Raw genomic sequence first — 19,889 nt, 5'->3', positions numbered from 1 at the left:
TCATCATGGTCACCTAAATGCACAGTAATGGCAGGTTTTGTAATAAGGCAGATCGCGCTAACATAATATGCACTGTTAGTTGATTATATACCTGCCGCATTAACGGGAGAGGACGTGCAAACGTTACTGCTGCTGCTGGGTTGAGATTCACGAATCCGGAGCGGAATTAAAAACATGACATTCATTTAAGGTCATCGCGTGTTTTGTGAGCTTTTGCATATTCGTAGTGTTTCCTCCCTTAAATGAAGTATTGCAAGTTGCCCTGTTGTCATCCGTTCTCGTAAAGTATAATCAAATTTTTGAGCATTTGAGCCACCATGTTTCCTGTCAGGTAAGCAACGCTCCGCAACGTGGTGACGTCATTCAGGGCGACTGGAATCGATAAGGGAATCATTTGCAAAAAATGGCAAACAATTCCAAGGAATTGAAACAGTGGGAACCGGTTCTCAACAAGAACCAGGTTTCGATACCCATCCCTAATTACAGGAGTGGTACCAACTCATAACATACAATTTTTTGGCTTGTAATATTAGAAGCGCTTAGTAGAAAGACTATTTAAAGAAAGTGGAAATAGCCACCTTGGTGTCACCTGTCTTGAGCTTCAGGTTTGGCATTTTACCATCACAAACTTGTTTTTGTTTTTTTTTTACATAGAAAATACTATACTTGGATAAGATGCTAGAGAGGCACAAGAAGTGGATCTGACAGAGAATGTAAGAACTCTAATCATGCCTAACGTTATCAGTCCTGCTCTAGTGAATGTTTTACTTTGTGATCATCCATCCAACCATTTATTTTCTTCCACTTATCCATTTGTGGGTCACAGGGGACACTTGAGCGTGTGGCAGCTGTCATAGACGTGGATGCGCTACACCCTGGACAGATCACCAGACTAACAACAGGGCTAACACATAGTGACAGATTGCCACTCGTGCTACTTTTATGCCTAGTAAAAATTTAGATCCCCAATTAACCTAACAACATGCATGTCTTTGAAATATGAAGCTGGATTACCTCGAGGGTAAGCCTGAGGAGAACATGCAAACTCCACACAGAAAGGCTCCAAGCCAGACGGCCATAGCAAGAAACAAGTCCATTTTATACAGTCTATCTTTCGGGAGCGCTCTGAAGTTGCAGTTCTGAAAAACAAATGCAGACAGAAAGCTGACTATAATCAAAGTCAGTATATTATTCTTGTGTTTTAGAGTAATACCATTGTTTGTCACTTATGAATACCAAGCAGGGGACACTGATGTGAGAGCAGATTAGTTCAGTGAGAAAAATACGCACAAGCCCAGAGCATAATCATCCAAACCAAGCCAGTGTAATTTGTTCACTAATGGCTGAGGGTATACTATTCAGTGACCTAAATCCTGACTGACAAATAGTTTATATAACCATATAACTGTTATTCATTTTATCAGAACAAACATTGTATAAGTTAGATAGCTTGAAATGCTTTGCTTACAGATAATGTTTAAATCAAGCTGTTAGTGAATAACTTCAATTTGTTCATTGATCTTTACTGCAATTTAAATGTGTAAGTAGAGGGTTTATGGTTGTGTATGTATCAACGAGTTCTACTCACTCTCCTGAGATATACAGCACAGTTTAAGCATGCATGTACACATGTCTTTATGCACCTTTGCCTTTAAAGTATGCAAAAGCTGTGCTCTTCATGCATTAGTGGGCTTGTTCTCGTTATATCTACTAATCTTGAATACACATCGCTCCGCATTCTGGGTGTTTACTTGTGTGTTGGGTTTGACTGCAGTGTAACTAGAGCAATAGGTTTTTTGCAGATCAAAGGAAACAAGGAGAGACGTGCAACATAATCTTCAGCTTCTCGACCCCCCTTCTCTCTGTTTTCTTTTCAAGTTTGATGTGTTGTGACTTTTTACTTTCAAAGCTACGAGTGAATTTGCATATTTTTATTTCTGTAATTGGAAACACTTGGTTGTAAAGTTTCCCTGCCACCTACTCAAATCTTTGAAGGTTACATTTCATAACTAATTCAATAAAAAAGGACTACTCATTAAAAAAAGGTGGAAAAAACAACATCCGTTGGTCTTATTTTAAACTTAGAGCCTCTTGCTGAAAATACTTGTCTCTGATGATTTTTTTCTTTTTTCTTTGACTCATAAAAGGAAATGAAAAAGAGTGACGGGTGTGACGTCAAATGTATGAAGTGTCCATTTCTATTCTCTCTTCCCCGTATTACATCACAGTGACTTTAGCTTTATCATCAATGCCAGCACTGGCCATTAGTTTAATAATCTGACCTGTGCACAGTGTCCTCTTGCAACATTCATATAAGGCAGGCTCAATCCGTGCTTTTATGTTGTTTTTGCCTAGTTTTGACACTACCATCCAAATATTGCAGCAGAAATTGAGAGTCATCAGAGCAGGCAATGTCTCTCCAATCTAATATTGTCCCATTCTGATGAGCCCGTGTGAATTCTAGCCTCGGTTTCCTGTTATTAGCTGCCTGAAGTGGCACCCGGAGAGGGCGTCTGCTCCTGCAGCCCATCTGCTTCAAAGTTCAAAGTGTTGTGCTTTCAGAAATGCTCTTCTGTGTACCTCTGTTGTAAAGAGTGGTTATTTGAGTTACTGTTGCCTTCCATTTAGCTTAAAGCAGTCTGGCCATGCTTCTCTGACCTCTGATATCAACAAGGCATTTTTACCCACTGCCATTCACTATATATTTTCTATTATTCTCTGAAAACCCCAGTAAATCAGCAGCTACTCCTTCTGGCACCAACAATTATGCCATGTTCAAAGTCACTTAAATCACCTTTCTTCCCCATTATGTTGCTCAGTTTGAACCTCAGCAGGCCATCTTGGCCATGCTTACATACCTAAATGCATTGACTTGCTGTCATGTGATTGGCTGTTCAGATATTTGTGTTATTAGGCAGTTGAAAAGCTACAATATCACATTAATTTCATAAGAGTTTGTTATGAGCTCTGGAGACTCTCGTTTGATTTGTAGAAGGATTTTCCCGTCTACAAATATCTACAAAGCCCATCATCCTTTCTCTCCTCTACCTCCTGTCTTTGTACATCTGAACATGTCCCTCCACCTCTCTCTCTCTCTCTCTCTCTCCCTTTCCCTCATCCTCTCATCTGTCCAGCTACCATTTGCCAGGCTGGTCTGTTTTTTCTGCAGCTGACAGATATAGTATATGGAAATATAGTTTATAATAGAAAGAAGCTTCAGGTGGATTGATTTGACCTCCTTGGAGCTGAGTAGCATCAGTGTTTTTCATGTGGTATGTATAAGAAATACTTTTGTCACATTATTACATTGCAGTGATGTGTCCTCAGACTATAAGGAGAATAAGGGCTATAAGAGAAATAGGTTAGACTACTCTTTTTTTTGAAGAATAACTGTGAATGCAACTAATGTTCGATGTTAACTGCGTTATTAAAGTGGTATTTCATTTAGCTGATGAGGCTTCAAATTCAGCCCAAAACGTAAACATATTTAATTTTTGTCAGGGTCCGTGGGTCTTGGAAAAATTTTATTCTTTTGTTTGTAAAGATCATTTGTTTTCTTTCTTTTTTTCCCTTTAATGTATGTTTTTCTGGTTGGTTTCTTTATATTTGCTAGTTTCATATTCTCACATAGTTCTGTCCATGGTTATAGTTTGGTTTATATTTAACTCCTTGAGTTCCTGTGCAATCCTGCTTCATGTCATCCTGCATGGTTATGTGTTTGCTTCCTCTGGGTTCCCAGCATTTTCAGCCTTAGGCATGTTTCAGTTTTCCAGTATTTCTGTGAATGGCAGCATTAAAGCTGATATTTTCAGTTATACCTGTTTCCTGAGTCCTGCATTTGGGTCCACAAACCTGCCTGCCACACAGCCGACACCTGACTGCTTGCAATCTTGTAGCACTGAAAGAGAGCTGGAGAAGCTGGGTCTAGCTTCTTGATTAATTGGCACTTTTTCATCATTCATATACAGTTCACGATTTACCATCCAGCACTTTTAATTTAAAGTAACTTATCAAGTAGGAAAAATATGGTTAAACTTTGCCTCAGGGACATGACGCAGATTGAGAAACCTAAAAGTAAAATCTTAAGCATAAATGGCCATTTTCACTGTAATTGGAGGCTCTTTTTTGCATTTTTAGTGGGTATTTCTTAGTATATTCTGACTTTTATCAGGAATTCATAGACTTTTAAACCACCATGGGTTATGAACCTATCATATGAGATGTCTTAAACTTCAACTTTTCCATATTCCATGAAATGAGGCTGAACTGTTTTAAAATTACGAGGTAAAGATCAAAGCAAAAGTTGAACTCTGATACACCCGGCTCTCACTGCTTGAGGCAACAAAAGGAAAACCCTCCTATTCATTAATTTTCTGACATGTATCCATATCCGCAGCAAATTAGACAGCCACACTCATTCTTAATTATTAAGGCCCCTCATTTGTCGATCTGCTGATGACATCACAAGCTCTTTGTTGTTGCGGTGATATGTGATCCAGATAATATCGATGTGGAGACACTCGATACTCTTGTTTTGTGATTGAGGGTCTGGAGAATTGTTTGGTGGTGATCAGGGGGAGCAACAGGAATTGAATGTCCAGCCAGTTTCAAAGATGTCTGTGAGGTATGGTCAACTTTATGGTGTTGAATTGCATTTTGAGGGTGCACACAAGCCAGCAGTGGAGTTTTTGCTGGAGTTAAGTTCAGGTTTTAATGTTAACCCAACTCTCCTTATGTTACAACTCAAAGTGACAAGTTTGAAGTTCAGGATGGATCGGCAGTGAATCAGACACTTCATTACCATGATATCACTTCCGTCTTATCGCTTCTCTTTTTCATTGTTTTGTTCACCTTCACTAGAGCAGGGAAGGGAGTTTTCTCAGCCATGAAGCTCGGAAAGATCAAGAGCTCTAGAGATGACCACAAGAAAGGTAAAACACTCCACAAAACAAGACCTGTTTAAGTTACTGAAATTAGAAACTGAAGATTATTTTCTGATCTGAAATTACTTATTATTTATAATTATTTAACAATAGAAACCTTTGATAGTTGTCTATAGGCTTAAAATTGGTGTAAGCAGTATGTAATTGAAAATAATGGAGATCTAAAGTACCCATCAAGTTTTATTTGGTAATTGTGTGGTTCTTTTGCTTTGTTTTTTTTGTTTTTTTTTTCCAATTATTCTTGCAGATGAGCCAGCCGTCCTGGACATGGAGGACTTGGACAAGAAAGCAATGCGTCTTGCTGGTATGCTGGAACCAGACACCATCTCTTTGGCCTCTGTCACGGCTGTCACCACAGACGTCTCCAATAAAAGGTCTTATACAGTAACGCATGCACACATCACAAGGCACAGCATTAAAATACAAGCAGACCTAGAGGCAGATTTCACAACCTGAAAGTTACAGTATCTCATAAAACTAGGTTATCTGTGTGGTGTAATGTAGTGTGGAATCCTGAAACAAGCAGAAACTGCTGGAATCTGTTCTTTCAAAGGCACACCCACAAGCTACTAAAAGCTATTAAAAATGCTTGAATTTAAACTTTTATGAAGGCAGGCTTGTGTAAAATGAAGAAGTTCAGTCTGTATTTTCAGAGAGAGCTACCTAGATCTACCAAAACGTCTTCAGCTGATGTAATGTTAATCTGTTTTGCAGTCTGATTAGAAAAGAAAATATATGGAGGTCTGAAACCTCTAATGTACAGGCACTCAAAGGAAGAGTGGGGAACTCCAGGCCTCAAGGGCCGGTGTCCTAAAGGCTTTAAAAATACCACCCTGGGACAACACACATGAATCAAATGATTAGCTCATTGCCAGCCCTCTGGAGAACTTCAAGACATGTTGAGGAGGTAATTTAACCATTTAAATCAGCTGTGTTAGATCAAGGATACATCCAAAATCTGCAGGACACCAGCCTGGAGTTGCCCACCCCTGCTCTAGAGAAAACAGTGGTTGGAGACTGCAGTTCGACCAAAATTATTGCAGCCTTGCTGTCTTTGAAATTGTTGCTACAAAAATCGATCTACAGTCATCTGGCATTTTTAAGTTAACTTTAGTGCATCAAGATGGCAAAAAACAGGAATAAGACAGAGTTAGTCTGCTATCAGTTTGTGATTAAATGCTGCCATGTTAGCACTTGTATGAAATCTATTTGTGATAATACAGTGATTAACTGTGACAAATCAGTCAAAATCATGCACAGAAATTCCAATTACAAGCCACAACCTCAGTAATATGAAACAGAAATTCAGATATTTCTCCACAAAAAGTGATATTGGTACTGCAGGACAGTGACTGCAAAATGGCATAGCAACATGAACCTTACTTATGCAAGAATATAACCATGTTACAACCAGTTGGCTGCCAATTAGCAACTAGCTGAGTCAAGTCCCTTGTTGCAAAGAGATGAATCACAAACAAGTTGCACTTATCAGCACACAATGACGCAGAGTGTTGGCAATATGCCTGTATTTATAAATTAGGTGGCAATTGTTTGCAAACCCAACGCCATATGTCTGAAAGTGACTGCAACTGTTTGGAGACAGGTTGCCTCCCCCCTTGGCAACCACTTTGAAGGTGTCGCCAAACAGTTGAAGGTTTTGTTTTCCTCAACTTCTCGGTGGCCATTTAATTGCCACAACTGCATGCAATTGGTTGTGGAATGCAAAAAAATTGAATGCAACCACCAGTTTTTCCTTTTTTTTTCTTTTTTTCTTTTTTTGCTGTGACTGAGCAATTTGCAGTTAAATAAGCTAAAGTTAGTTGCACAGTTTTAAATATACATACACAAACATACTATGTTTAAGATTCAAACTTCAAATTAAATTTGTTTCATGCTTTTTCACTGTCAGTTTGTTGAAGAAAAATCATGATTATGTTGATTTCTTCAGGTCAAAGCCAGACATCAAAATGGAACCAAGCTCCGGACGACCAGTGGATTATCAGGTGAGTTTTTGCATGTAGATGTGGGGTTGAAAGCTGGTCTTTGTAACCAACTCTATCGACTTGATTTCCTGCATGTTTGGCCTCAAGTTTGTTTTGTTTTGTCTTTTTTTGATTAAGCGTACTTTCTTTTTCTCAGGCTGGTTAAACTCAAAGCAACTCCTACATTTGTGTGCATCAGATCTAAATGGGATCTGGGGGTCATTAAATTACCCGTATATAAAGAGGAAGGAGATGGCTTACCTAACAGCTACCTTAACTTTTCTTCAAAGTTTAAAAGACCTTGGAGCAACTGTGGGCTACAAGGCAGCTAATTAACACGTCCACTCTCATTTCCTCCTTTTAATATCAGGTCATCTCACTGCAGGCAGTTAGCTTTTAGCACAAAAGGTGAAAGCAGACCAGCCTAGCTGGCTGCTTTCTATCTTTAAAAAGGCTGTAGACAAAATAACACGTTGTATCTCATTTGTTGCAAAATTTAAAAATTATAGTTTACTGTCATACACAGGGATTGTGCCCAGTTGCATGTGCACTATTAATATGTCCACTGATATTGTAGATGTACTGATATGTATATTTGTGTACTTTACCGTCACAACTGTTTGCCTACTGGGACTAACAGTTCTGAATTTATTCATCATTACATCAACAAACACCTAAACAGAACAGTGTAACTACGCCGCAATGATAGCACATGGCCCATTTTCATGACCTATTTAAATGTAAAAAACAGAATACTTTTGTACACCAGCTTGTAATCCTCGTGCAATCGTGAGCAGCAGACTGTCTCTCCCTTTTTTTTTTGTTTCGCTTGGTTTCTCTTCATCAAGCAAAGAATAATTAAACCAGAGGGATACTTGAATGTGGAAACCTTCAGCTGGGATCTAGTCTGTCCATAAGCAACTACATTACCTCAGCCTGGGGAAATGTTTGAGTAAAAACAGTCTAAACTACTGCGCTCTGACAAAAGCCCTCACAGCTTTTCATCATTAGTTTCTGAAAGATGGGTCTGGATTGTTTTTTTATGAATTGTTCTCTGACTCCATTGCACTGTTCAAATCACGATTAAAAACCCACTTATTCAATCTTGCCTTTCCCTCTAGTTAATATTTCTTTTATGATTTTATATCATGCACTTCTATGCTCATTTAAATTCTTGTTTGCTCTGTACCTGTTGCTTTCCTATGTATTAGTGACAGTTATCTGTTTGCATATTTAGTACTTGCTTTGGTCCTATTTCTATTATCCTCCTCCTATACTCTATTTTACTTGTTAAGCACCTTGGCATACCCTTGGTTTTTAAGTGTGCTTTATAAATAAAGTTTATTATTATTATTATTATTATGATAATTACTGAATGGTTGAATTATTTATAATAAGACCGTTGCTGTTTTTTGACTCACTATTGGAAGAAGAGCAGCTTGTTTAAAGTTTCAGAGTCAGATCTGATGCATTAATGTCTCTCATCAGATCAGCATCACGGTGATCGAGGCCAGACAGCTAATAGGCCTTAACATGGACCCTGTGGTGTGTGTGGAGATTGGAGATGACAAGAAGTACACATCTATGAAGGAGTCCACCAACTGTCCATACTACAACGAGGTGAGACAATTTAAGCTTTTAAAATGTAATTTGCGAGCTTTGTCCTTAAAGTAACAAATCTGTGCATGTTTATCGTCTGACTTCTATCAGCTCTGTGGACCACTTTTGTGTCTTTCAGTTCACTGTTTTGGTTTTCAGGCAACAATTCTAATTTTCCAATGCAAAAAAAACAACAACAATTGGACATGTGGGTAAAGCTAGGCAAAGCTAGTGAGAACAGTTGTTTCTCAAAATGAAGTCATCAGTCAGCTACAACCCTGAACTTCATTAATATGCAAAGAACAGTAGAGGATAGCAGTAGTGTTCTCTTTGATAGTGTAATGCTGCAATGATTTATTGACTAGTGTACAATGCGCTAAATTGGAGAGTGTTAGTAGCAATTGTAAGGTGGTAAGGACTGTGCAGAGCTCAGCCTCTTAGTTGTGCCCTGCAGGGGGTGAAAGTGACAGTCTGTTATCAATTGTCTGAGGATCCCCTATCAAGAGACAAACTGTAAAGCAGAGTAATCATGATCAATAGTGGTTTAAGCGTTCTGTCTTTGTGTCAAAACCGCTTCAGTCCCAGCTTGTTCTGCATCTGTGCTATTTCAGGTAGCGGTACATTTCTCTGCAGTAAGATTCCTAAATTGGTTGTAGAGGGAAAATTAGTTGCATATCCATGAAACAAATCTCCTGTCAAACCACTCGTTGCTCTGTTAGATTGAGATCTGGTGAACGTGGAGGCCATTTGAGTGCAATGAACTCACTTTCTGTTCAAGAAGTTAGTTCAGGTGATTTGAGAGACAAGAGAATAAGAATGAAAAAGACTGCAAACTGTGGGTGATGTAAGCCTATGTTGCTTTGTTAGGAGAGGCAACCACTGTATTTTAATCCACCCATGCATGCCTGCAGCAGAGTCAGTGGGCTACAGTCCAGCACAGCATAATTGTCTTTACAGGGAGAGAATAACTGCCCCACATTAGTGTGGGCAAACAAACACTAACTGCAGATGTAAAATCACACATGCTAGAACAAGAAATAAATCTCACAAATAGTCATTGGTGTGTATGTGCTGGTTACTAGTTAATTATCCATCCTGAAATAAAACAGCAGCAGAAAGCAGCAGATCTCCCACCAAAGTGGCCTGATAATGAGAGGATCTTCTCTCTTTCCCACACTTCCTTAGTTAATTTCTGAACTGATGTTTTCTTGACTTCAAAGTTATCTAGAAACAACTGCCTGACACATTTTACTCCAAGACCAAATCTGAAAGAATGATGTGTTTTCCTACAATCATTACTAGAAAAACGAGGGCATGAGTAACTGCGTGTTAATGAGAAAGCTTTTTTTTACTCTGCAGTATTTTGTCTTTGATTTCCACGTCCCTCCTCACGTCATGTTTGACAAGATCATCAAGCTTTCAGTAAGTAATTTATACCACAATGTGTCCACACTTGAGTGCGTCTGAATAGACTGTTACCATACCCTCTTTCTTACAGGTTATGGTATATGAGCTGTAAATATTACATTGTTAGTTCACAAGAGAAAATGTAATAGCCCCATTGGACAGAAGGTTGTATAAGCCAAGGCTGAAACTGTTCATGCTTTATAAGGTGTAAAATATGTAAAACTATGCACCCCCAGCCCCCTTAGTAGGAAATCACGTTAACAGACATCAGTTTCTTTATAGATTTTTATAGATTATTATAGTCTCATAGCTTATTGCCTTATGTACAATATTATTTTTTACCTTTTTGTCTAATTAGGTTATTCATTCCAAGAACCTTTTACGGAGTGGGACCTTGGTAGGAACCTTCAAAATGGATGTTGGGACTGTTTACTTTCAGCCTGGTAAACTCCAAGCTTTCTGCTTTCATGCTTTTATTTGCATTCATGTAATACTTTTCATTTTCAAATATCAATTTACTAAATGATTTTTTAAAATTTTGATGTTGTAAAGTGAAAATGAGCTGATAAATGCTGTTAGTGACTAACTGATTGACATCTGTCTCAGAACACCAGTTCTACCATAAATGGGCCATCCTGTCTGATCCTGATGACATCACAGCAGGATCTAAAGGATATATAAAGTGTGACATCGCTGTGGTCGGAAAGGGTGACAACATCAAGACTCCACACAAAGCCAATGAGACTGACGAAGATGACATAGAGGGGTAATAAGCTGTCACTGATTAGGAATACTGTCGTCAAGCGAAATCTGCAGCATACATGAAAATCTGTTAAATATCTCAGATTTACTAACACATGTTCTGAATTAATCCCAAGTATTTCATATGCTTGTTACATGAAATTATCTCAAATGCAGACAGTAACTCCACAGGCTTGCCTCTGGATGTTGTTTTGCTATTACCCTGTCCTCTAGAAATCTCCTGCTGCCAGAGGGCATCCCAGCAGAGAGGCAATGGGCGAGGTTTTATGTAAAGATCTTCCGTGCAGAGGGACTTCCTAAAATGAACACAAGCATCATGGCTAATGTGAAAAAGGCCTTCATAGGAGAGAACCGAGATTTGGTGGACCCCTATGTTCAAGTGCACTTTGCTGGGCAGAAGGTAATATGAGGCTTGAAGGCTTGAAGTAGTTAGATTATTAATTACTGCATTTATATTTATGTAGGCGCTTTAGCCATAGTTTAGTTAAGCACCCAGGAAGAGTTTGTGGTTAATTTTAATATTTCTGGACCCTGTGGTACCCAGAGGTTTAGATTAGCTCCTTTTGTAGAAATATTGTTCATTGAATCTCTAGAATATAAAATAAATCAGATTTAAACCATGTTCATAGTAGTTTAAGCCGTAAGTAAGTACGTCTTGGCCTAAAAGTGAGCATGAATGAGTTTATGTTCAAATCAATGTTTATTTTAAAAGGGACAATGCATATTATCATCATGTATCATCATATTATCATCATCACCAATTCATATTTGGTGTTTGCTTTTAATACTCTAAGTTGTTTTATTATGTATGTTGTATTCTTGTACAGCACTTTGGTCAACGCTCCTGTTGTAATTAAATGTGCTATATAAATAATTAAACTATTAAACTATGTAAATATGGGAGATTTAAACATACAGGCTAATTTTCATCTTCAGTTCCTAGCAAGCTGATGGCAAAAAAAAAACATACGATGACAAAAACATAAAAAATTAAAATGATTTATAAAACCTCACAATGGCAAACATACAAGATATTATTATTATTATTATTATCTGCTCACTATCACTGGAACACATTGTTTTCTCTTTGTGAGATATGCAATTGTGAGATATGCAATTATGCAATTAATTATAAGGTGTGAGAAACTGAACTGTGATAATGTTTTAATTATAACATTTTTCCAATTTAGCTTTAGCATGAAAATAAAAACATTTTGCAGTTTCTGTAAAGCGATATTTTCAAAATATTTTTGAGCTACTGAAGCAGGTTGAAGCAGGTTGTCAGCATTTACTTGCAGTGGTTCAAAAAATTGCCTTGGACTACACATGTATGAGCTTCATATGCATAAATTTAAAACAAAATGTCAGGTAGCTGGCTCCAAAACTGCCAGCTACCTGACATTCTGCTTCAATTTTGAGACTTGGAAATTGCCAACTGGGTATTAGTTGCTGAATTCATTACTTCTGTAGTGCCAATCATTCACTGACAAAAAGGCTCCCTAAAACGATTTCAGTGTAAGTCACGGAGATTAAAACCCACAGCATTTATTCCAACTGCAAAGACACCTACTGTATTTTGTGCACTGTGGTTTATATTGAACATGCTCTTAAGAAATCTCAAGGAACCAATTGAAGAGAAAACCAAACTACTATATACTATATATAAATGCTATATGCCTCAGTAAGTCACATTTAATCAAATGAAAAAAATGTGAGCACTTTATTTAGCATTTAAACATTTAACAATATTTGCTGTTGCAGAATGACGACTCTATAATGTCTTCTTTAAAGTCTACATTATTAAACTGGCACAGCTATAACTATATAATGCTATAACTGACCAAAGGTGTTTTTTTTCTCTGTGATTCTGTTATAATTCCTTATAATTCCTTTTCCTTTCTCCAGGGAAAGACTTCAGTCCAGAAAAGCAGTTATGAACCAATATGGAATGAGCAGATCATCTTCACCGAGCTGTTCCCGCCTCTCTGCAAAAGGATAAAGGTCCAAATAAGGGACTCAGATAAAGTCAATGATGTTGCCATAGGAACCCATTTCATTGACCTACGCAAGATATCAAATGATGGTGATAAAGGTGGGTCAAAACGTAGTTTTTCTTACCAACATTGATTATCTGCCAAGTACTTTAATTATTCTGCCATGCTAGTGTCTATCTGTATTTTACTAAATGTACTAATTAGTGTGGTAGATTGTGTATTGAGCCATATGACGTACCTGACCTTCTGCTAATGTCTGTAAGAAATGACTTGTCTGACATTCAAATTAACTTGCTGCACATGCTGAACCAAAGGGGAGGTGCAGTGGACTGGAGAGCATGTTGCAGCCCAAGACAGGAACTGCACAGAACTGCATAGCCAAGGCACAAGTGCAAAAACCACAAATGCTGCAACAGTAAAGCAAAACAAAAAAAACATCCTGTGAATGCAAAAATCCAGCAAACAGATCTAAACTGAATTTGTTTTTGTTTTTTTCCCCCAGATTTAATTAAAAAGACAATACTTAATTGATAATAAAGTTAGGGCTTCCGCACCATCATTCTGTTTGAGCCCATAATAAAAGATATTTTTCCTTTACTTTGTTCAGGTTTCTTGCCTACCATGGGTCCAGCCTGGGTCAATATGTATGGTTCCACTCGTCAGTACACTTTAATGGATGAGCATCAGGACCTGAACGACGGACTCGGAGAAGGGGTGTCCTTCAGAGCCCGTCTCCTGCTTTCTGTAGCTGTGGAGATCCTGGACACCACTTCACCTGAGATCTTCAGCTCCACTGAGGTTCACGTGGAGTCTGTTTCCAACATCTCAGAGGTGAGATAGACCCGAGATGGTGGTGCTGTGTAGCTTTATGGTGTATTTATGAAGCCACGCGTAACTGCTCAGCAGAGGAAACAAAGGCACTAGATTTGTTGCTTTAAGCTGTGTTGTTCATATTTCCCTCTGCTGAGAAAATCGTTTAACCCAACTTCAAACATCGTGAGAAAATGTTCTGGTTTGGGGTTCTGAACAGGATGCTAATAACTAACACTGAAGTTTAATGGCATAAGAATATCAACTTGAGTCTTCCAGGACTACATTAGCGAGATAAATTGGACTGGACTGGCCTTGCAGAGCTACCTAAAAAGCATAGTGATGAACAGCTGCAAATAATACTGTTTTTTTAAGTGTAATGATTAATATTTTTTTATATTTTTTAATAAGAACCACATGAATGGATAACAAGCAAAGGGCAGAAAATTGGAACATAAAATCAAAGTGCCTCAGCAAGTCAGAAGGGAGACATGCAGTTTTTATGTCTGTTGTAAATTGCAGCTGATTATCTGAATAGGATGCACTTTGCTCTAGTAAAATGTTTACTGTCTTTTTTACCCCCATCAGAGTGCTACAGGAAAAATAGAAGAGTTCTTCGTCTTTGGTTCCTTCCTGGAGGCCACCATGATCGACAGGAAGACTGGCGACAAACCGATCAGTTTTGAAATCACAATAGGTAAAAAATAAATTGAAAAATGTACTGATTTGTTGTGTTAATATTGACCTGAAAAGTCAATAGCTGCTGTAACTACCTGGATAAATCATTTAACAGGTAACTATGGTAACCAGATAGATGGCGTGAGCAAACCGTCATCAAAGAAGAAAAAGAAAGACGGAGAAAATGAAGAAGAGGAAAGTGAGCTGATCCAGAACTCCAGTGAGGATGAGGCGGATGAGGATGGAGACCTCGTATCAGTGTCCTCAACTCCTCCCATGAAGCCTGTCATCACTGACAGGTTAGGGGTGAAAGGTCACAGATCAGAAAACAATTTAATTATTTTGCTGTTATTAGATTTGTTTCAGTTAGCCAAAAAAATGTATGCCTTGCTCAGTAGCAAACTGTTATAGACTGTATCCTTTTTAGTAATATAATGAAATGTAACCAACAAGTATTGCCTGTAATAATTACAAGTTAGTTAACAGTCCTGTTCAATCATTACAGGAACTACTTCCATCTTCCCTACTTTGAAAAGAAGCCATGTATCTACATCAAGAGCTGGTGGCAGGACCAGAGAAGACGACTTTACAATTCCAATATGATGGATAAAATTGCAGACAAACTGGTTAGTGTACATCTTTATGGCACAAAATCATTCTAATAATCTGTAGCAGCCAAGCTAAACACTATTATGATGTTTAGTGGTGGTTAGCACCTTCGCTTCACACCAAGAAGATCCCGGGTTTGAATCCAGTCTGGAACCTTTCTGTGTGGAGTTTGTATGTTCTCCCTGTGTCTGTGTGATCTTCTCTTCCTCCCAAAGACAGTCCAAAGAGTCCAAAGACATCCACGGGGTCGTGTTAATTAGTGTTTCTAAACTTCTGTAGGTGTGAATGTGAGGGTAAATGATTGTCTGTCTGTCTTAGGGTTAGACTCCCCTGCGACCCTTATTTGTAGATAGAACATAAGATAGAACAAAACTATCTCCAAATTTGCAAAATTTCCAAAAAATGCTCTCTTTGTCTGCAATTTTCACACTTTGTGAAGCCGTTGATTGAGTCAGATGTGACCCTAGGGTGACCAGTTGTGGTCCGCTGGTTTAAGATATTATTTGTTATAGATGTAATAGATGTTTTGAATGTGTGAATGTATAAGTAATAACAATTTGACTTGTCCTAAGTTTTGGAACTGTTTGTGTTTGGACAGGAAGAGGGTTTGAATGATGTTCAGGAGATTATTAAGACTGAGAAGGCATTTCCAGAGCGTAGACTCAGGGGAGTGCTGGAGGAGCTCAGCGTCGGCTGCAGGTGAGCTGCATAATAATGATCATTTCTCATGGTTGCATATCAAAGCTACATACAATTAGCATTCAAACAGCAAGAAAGACAAAAAGCTACCTCTGCTACCTTCATGATCACTCAGCTTTAAAGTAAATAGTTATTAAACATGTCATGGTAAAAGGAACCAGCATTGGTTTTTTTCTTTATGTTCTTTCAGTAGATTTCGAAACTATTTGAATTAATCAGAGTTCGTACGGGTGCTTGAAATCCTTGAAAATGCTTGAATTTTAATATTGTATTTTCAAGGTTTGAGAAGTGCTTGAATTTCAGATGTGCTGCTTAAAAGTGATTGAAAGCGTAATTGTATTTCATTCACCACAAATAACTATCTGATTGAATAGTTTTCGTATCAGAGAAATAAAACGAGTCGCAAAATGTAAAAGCAAAATTTCTCCGCCTGGGCTGCCTTGCACCTCTGTCTGTTTCAATGTGTGACCCCGCCCCTCCCCCTGACAGTCAGGGATGAGTGCGCTAACATACCTGAGGTTGCTGTTTTAATGAGTGTTTGATGGAAAATGACAATAGCGGAGTTTGCGCTCTCCAGACGCATAATAGGTGAGTCCTAGCAAATAATTTTCCAGTCCAAACTATTTTTTGGAGTTGCATAAATAATTTGTGCGCCTTCTTATTTGATGCAGAACACCTGATTGTTCTGTAAATAGTTTTAAATGGTTATATAAAAAACCTCTGAGCCTTGGCTGCATTTTTAGGTAAATAGTACCTTATAACTTTGTTGTTTGCAAAACTCGTGGATATTTTTTAAAAATGTACAATTTCTATTTGCATTTCAAGTTATGAAAATGATTCATTAAACATGTTTGTGGTTTTTACAGTCAAAAATATAACTTTTTTCTACTCGTATTTTAAATTTTGTCTGATTAGATAAATTGCGCTTATACAGTTTGTCAAAATGAGAAAATAACTTGTTTCTGTGCTACCAAAGTTCCCCGGCTTTCATTCAAAATGTGTTTATCATCAGCACCTACACATAAACTACTTAAACGTTATAAATGGCTTCAAGCTCACACTGAGACCTGTGGGACACTATCAGCCACTGAGACAGTAGACACATTTATGTGTATATGAATATTTCATACTTTAAGGCTGCCTGTTTATTTAAGGGAGATGAACAAAATACATAAGAATTGTACATAATAATATTATAGATGACAGATTGAATAAATAGATTTTAAGTAGATGCTTCTGCATTTTTAAAGTCTTATACAGTGGGGCAAAAAAGTATTTAGTCAGCCACCGATTGTGCAAGTTCCCCCACTTAAAATGATGACAGAGGTCAGTAATTTGCACCAGAGGTACACTTCAACTGTGAGAGACAGAATGTGAAAAAAAAATCCATGAATCCACATGGTAGGATTTGTAAAGAATTTATTCGTAAATCAGGGTGGAAAATAAGTATTTGGTCACCTCAAACAAGGAAAATCTCTGGCTCTCACAGACCTGTAACGTCTTCTGTAAGAAGCTTTTCTGTCCCCCACTCGTTACCTGTATGAATGGCACCTGTTTGAACTCATCATCTGTATAAAAGACACCTGTCCACAGCCTCAAACAGTCAGACTCCAAACTCCGCCATGGCCAAGACCAAAGAGCTTTCGAAGGACACCAGGAAAAGTATTGTAGAGCTGCACCAGACTGGGAAGAGTGAATCTACAATAGGCAAGCAGCTTGGTGTGAAAAAATCAACTGTGGGAGCAATCATCAGAAAATGGAAGACATACAAGACCACTGATAATCTCCCTCGATCTGGGGCTCCACGCAAGATCTCATCCCGTGGGGTCAAAATGATCATGAGAACGGTGAGCAAAGATCCCAGAACCACACGGGGGGACCTGGTGAATGACCTGCAGAGAGCTGGGACCAAAGTAACAAAGGTCACCATCAGTAACACACTACAACGGCAGGGAATCAAATCCCGCAGTGCCAGACGTGTTCCGCTGCTGAAGCCAGTGCATGTCCAGGCCCGTCTGAAGTTTGCCAGAGAGCACATGGATGATACAGCAGAGGATTGGGAGAATGTCATGTGGTCAGATGAAACCAAAGTAGAACTTTTTGGTATAAACTCAACTCGTCGTGTTTGGAGGACGAAGAATACTGAGTTGCATCCCAAGAACACCATACCTACTGTGAAGCATGGGGGTGGAAACATCATGCTATGGAGCTGTTTTTCTGCCAAGGGGACAGGACGACTGATCCGTGTTAAGGACAGAATGAATGGGGCCATGTATCGTGAGATTTTGAGCCAAAACCTGCTTCCATCAGTGAGAACTTTGAAGATGAAACGAGGCTGGGTCTTCCAACATGACAATGATCCAAAACACACCGCCCGGGCAACAAAGGAGTGGCTCCGTAAGAAGCATTTGAAAGTCCTGGAGTGGCCTAGCCAGTCTCCAGACCTCAACCCCATAGAAAATCTGTGGCGGGAGTTGAAAGTCCGTGTTGCTCGGCGACAGCCCCAAAACATCACTGCTCTCGAGAAGATCTGCATGGAGGAATGGGCCAAAATACCAGCTACTGTGTGTGCAAACCTGGTAAAGACCTATAGTAAACGTTTGACCTCTGTTATTGCCAACAAAGGTTATGTTACAAAGTATTGAGTTGTATTTTTGTTATTGACCAAATACTTATTTTCCACCCTGATTTACGAATAAATTCTTTACAAATCCTACCATGTGGATTCATGGATTTTTTTTTTCACATTCTGTCTCTCACAGTTGAAGTGTACCTCTGGTGCAAATTACTGACCTCTGTCATCATTTTAAGTGGGGGAACTTGCACAATCGGTGGCTGACTAAATACTTTTTTGCCCCACTGTATGTTGAATTGAACTATGTGATCTTTTCAAAGTCAGTGCTGTTCTCCATGCCTGTCTGACTGTACATGATGTTATTAGCACAAACACTTTAAAGCTGATCATTTAGGACTTCAACAATAATACAGACAGCAATGTAGTTAAACATCTTACAGTTAGTTTTATTGGGAATTAACTTAAAAAACAAATAATCAAACAGATGTCTCTCCTATTTTTTGTGTCATACAGGAAAGAAGCATCAATATCTGATGAGAAGACATTTCTTTTTTGTTTTGTTTTTTCAACAGGAAATGAATATCTTTAAAAAGTTGACTTGTTCACATTTCACATCTTAATTTTTAAGTGAAATGTATGCATATAAGGTGACCATTTGCAGTATTTTTGTGTGGTGCGTTTTTCTATGTCTTAACAAAAGGAGAACAAAGGTGTTGAAGTTCACCTATGATTTGTTTTAATTTTCACATGATCTTACTGAGGTGATGTGAATTGAAACATGCATTCTTTTTTGGGGGGCGGGGTAGTAAATGTGCTGGAAAAGCTTAAAAAGGGACCTTGAAAGTGCTTAAAAGGTGTTTCAATTTTACCGTGAAAAAGGCGTATGGACCCTGATTAATAAAACATTAATAGTTTAATAGCTCACCACTTGCACATATAACGACTGTAGAATCACAGAATACTGCAGAATATAATTTTATATACAGTGTTAAGCCTGTAAAGTGTGTGTGTGTGTTTTTTCTTTTGTTTCCAGTCGGTTTGTGTGTCTGGCTAACAAGGATGTGAACCAAGCAGGCAGAACCAAACTCGATCGAGAGAGACTCAAGTCCTGCATGAGAGAAATGGTATGATCCATGTTTCTGTGATGCCACGAATGATAGAGGGGAAGTTGAAGTTGTAGCTAATTAATTGCTAATCTCTTTGTAAACATTATGGACTTGATATTAAGGCCAAACAAGTAAATTAATTTCTGAAATACATTATCACTGCCTCATGATAATTGAGTGCAACACATCTTTGTGCATTTGCAACATTACCAACACCATCACAGTCTCTCTGGTTCAGTGTTCGTATTTGGCTGTGACGCAACTTTTAATTCGTTTCAAGAGGAAATGCAACAAGAATGCAAAGTGTTCAGAAAGAAAACAGAGCCGTAAACAGTGGTTTAGAGGTGGAAGGAGAGGAGAGGGTTGTAGCGCAAATAGTTTCTCATATCCGATGCTTCTGAACACTGTGCACTTATATATATATTTACTTTTATTTATCATATTTTAAAAATACCAAAGATGAATACAAACTTAAATTGTTTGTGGAAAAAAAACTGATGGCAATTCATACACTTTATGTTCAACTCAGTTCAGTTTTATTTGTATAGTGCCATTTTACAACAATATTCCCCACAAGGTGCTTTATAGTGTGAAGTAGAGATACTACAGTTTAAAAAAAAAACAACAACAATTAGACTACGGCTTTTAGCAAGAAATTGCGATGGTGGGAAGGAAGAACTCTGTTTTGACAGGAAGAGACCTCCATGAGGGGCAGCCATGTGCTG

The 19,889-nt window shown here is 38.3% G+C and overlaps 1 protein-coding gene across 10 annotated transcripts in view; it reads left to right on the top strand.

Annotated features, from left to right (window-relative positions):
- Positions 1–19,889, top strand: part of otofa (otoferlin a) — an 88,365-nt gene that overhangs the window by 48,411 nt on the left and 20,065 nt on the right. For all 10 annotated transcript variants that reach the window (XM_085431990.1, XM_085431983.1, XM_085431988.1 and 7 more), the window contains exons 6-20: positions 4,861–4,931; positions 5,191–5,317; positions 6,892–6,946; positions 8,414–8,545; positions 9,884–9,946; positions 10,290–10,374; positions 10,538–10,697; positions 10,907–11,093; positions 12,599–12,785; positions 13,295–13,518; positions 14,086–14,194; positions 14,291–14,474; positions 14,681–14,801; positions 15,383–15,483; positions 19,092–19,182. In XM_085431990.1, the coding sequence (XP_085288116.1) occupies positions 4,861–4,931; positions 5,191–5,317; positions 6,892–6,946; positions 8,414–8,545; positions 9,884–9,946; positions 10,290–10,374; positions 10,538–10,697; positions 10,907–11,093; positions 12,599–12,785; positions 13,295–13,518; positions 14,086–14,194; positions 14,291–14,474; positions 14,681–14,801; positions 15,383–15,483; positions 19,092–19,182 (1,897 nt within the window). The remainder of the gene's footprint in view (positions 1–4,860; positions 4,932–5,190; positions 5,318–6,891; positions 6,947–8,413; positions 8,546–9,883; positions 9,947–10,289; positions 10,375–10,537; positions 10,698–10,906; positions 11,094–12,598; positions 12,786–13,294; positions 13,519–14,085; positions 14,195–14,290; positions 14,475–14,680; positions 14,802–15,382; positions 15,484–19,091; positions 19,183–19,889) is intronic.

The sequence above is a fragment of the Copadichromis virginalis genome, linkage group LG15 (genome assembly GCF_057382275.1).
Source record: "Copadichromis virginalis isolate Kocher_CV1m ecotype Utaka linkage group LG15, C_Virginalis_male_GT1.1, whole genome shotgun sequence".
NCBI classification, from domain to species: Eukaryota; Metazoa; Chordata; class Actinopteri; order Cichliformes; family Cichlidae; genus Copadichromis; species Copadichromis virginalis.
Note: the sequence above shows the minus strand (reverse complement) of the source record. Positions and strands in the feature narration are given on the sequence as shown.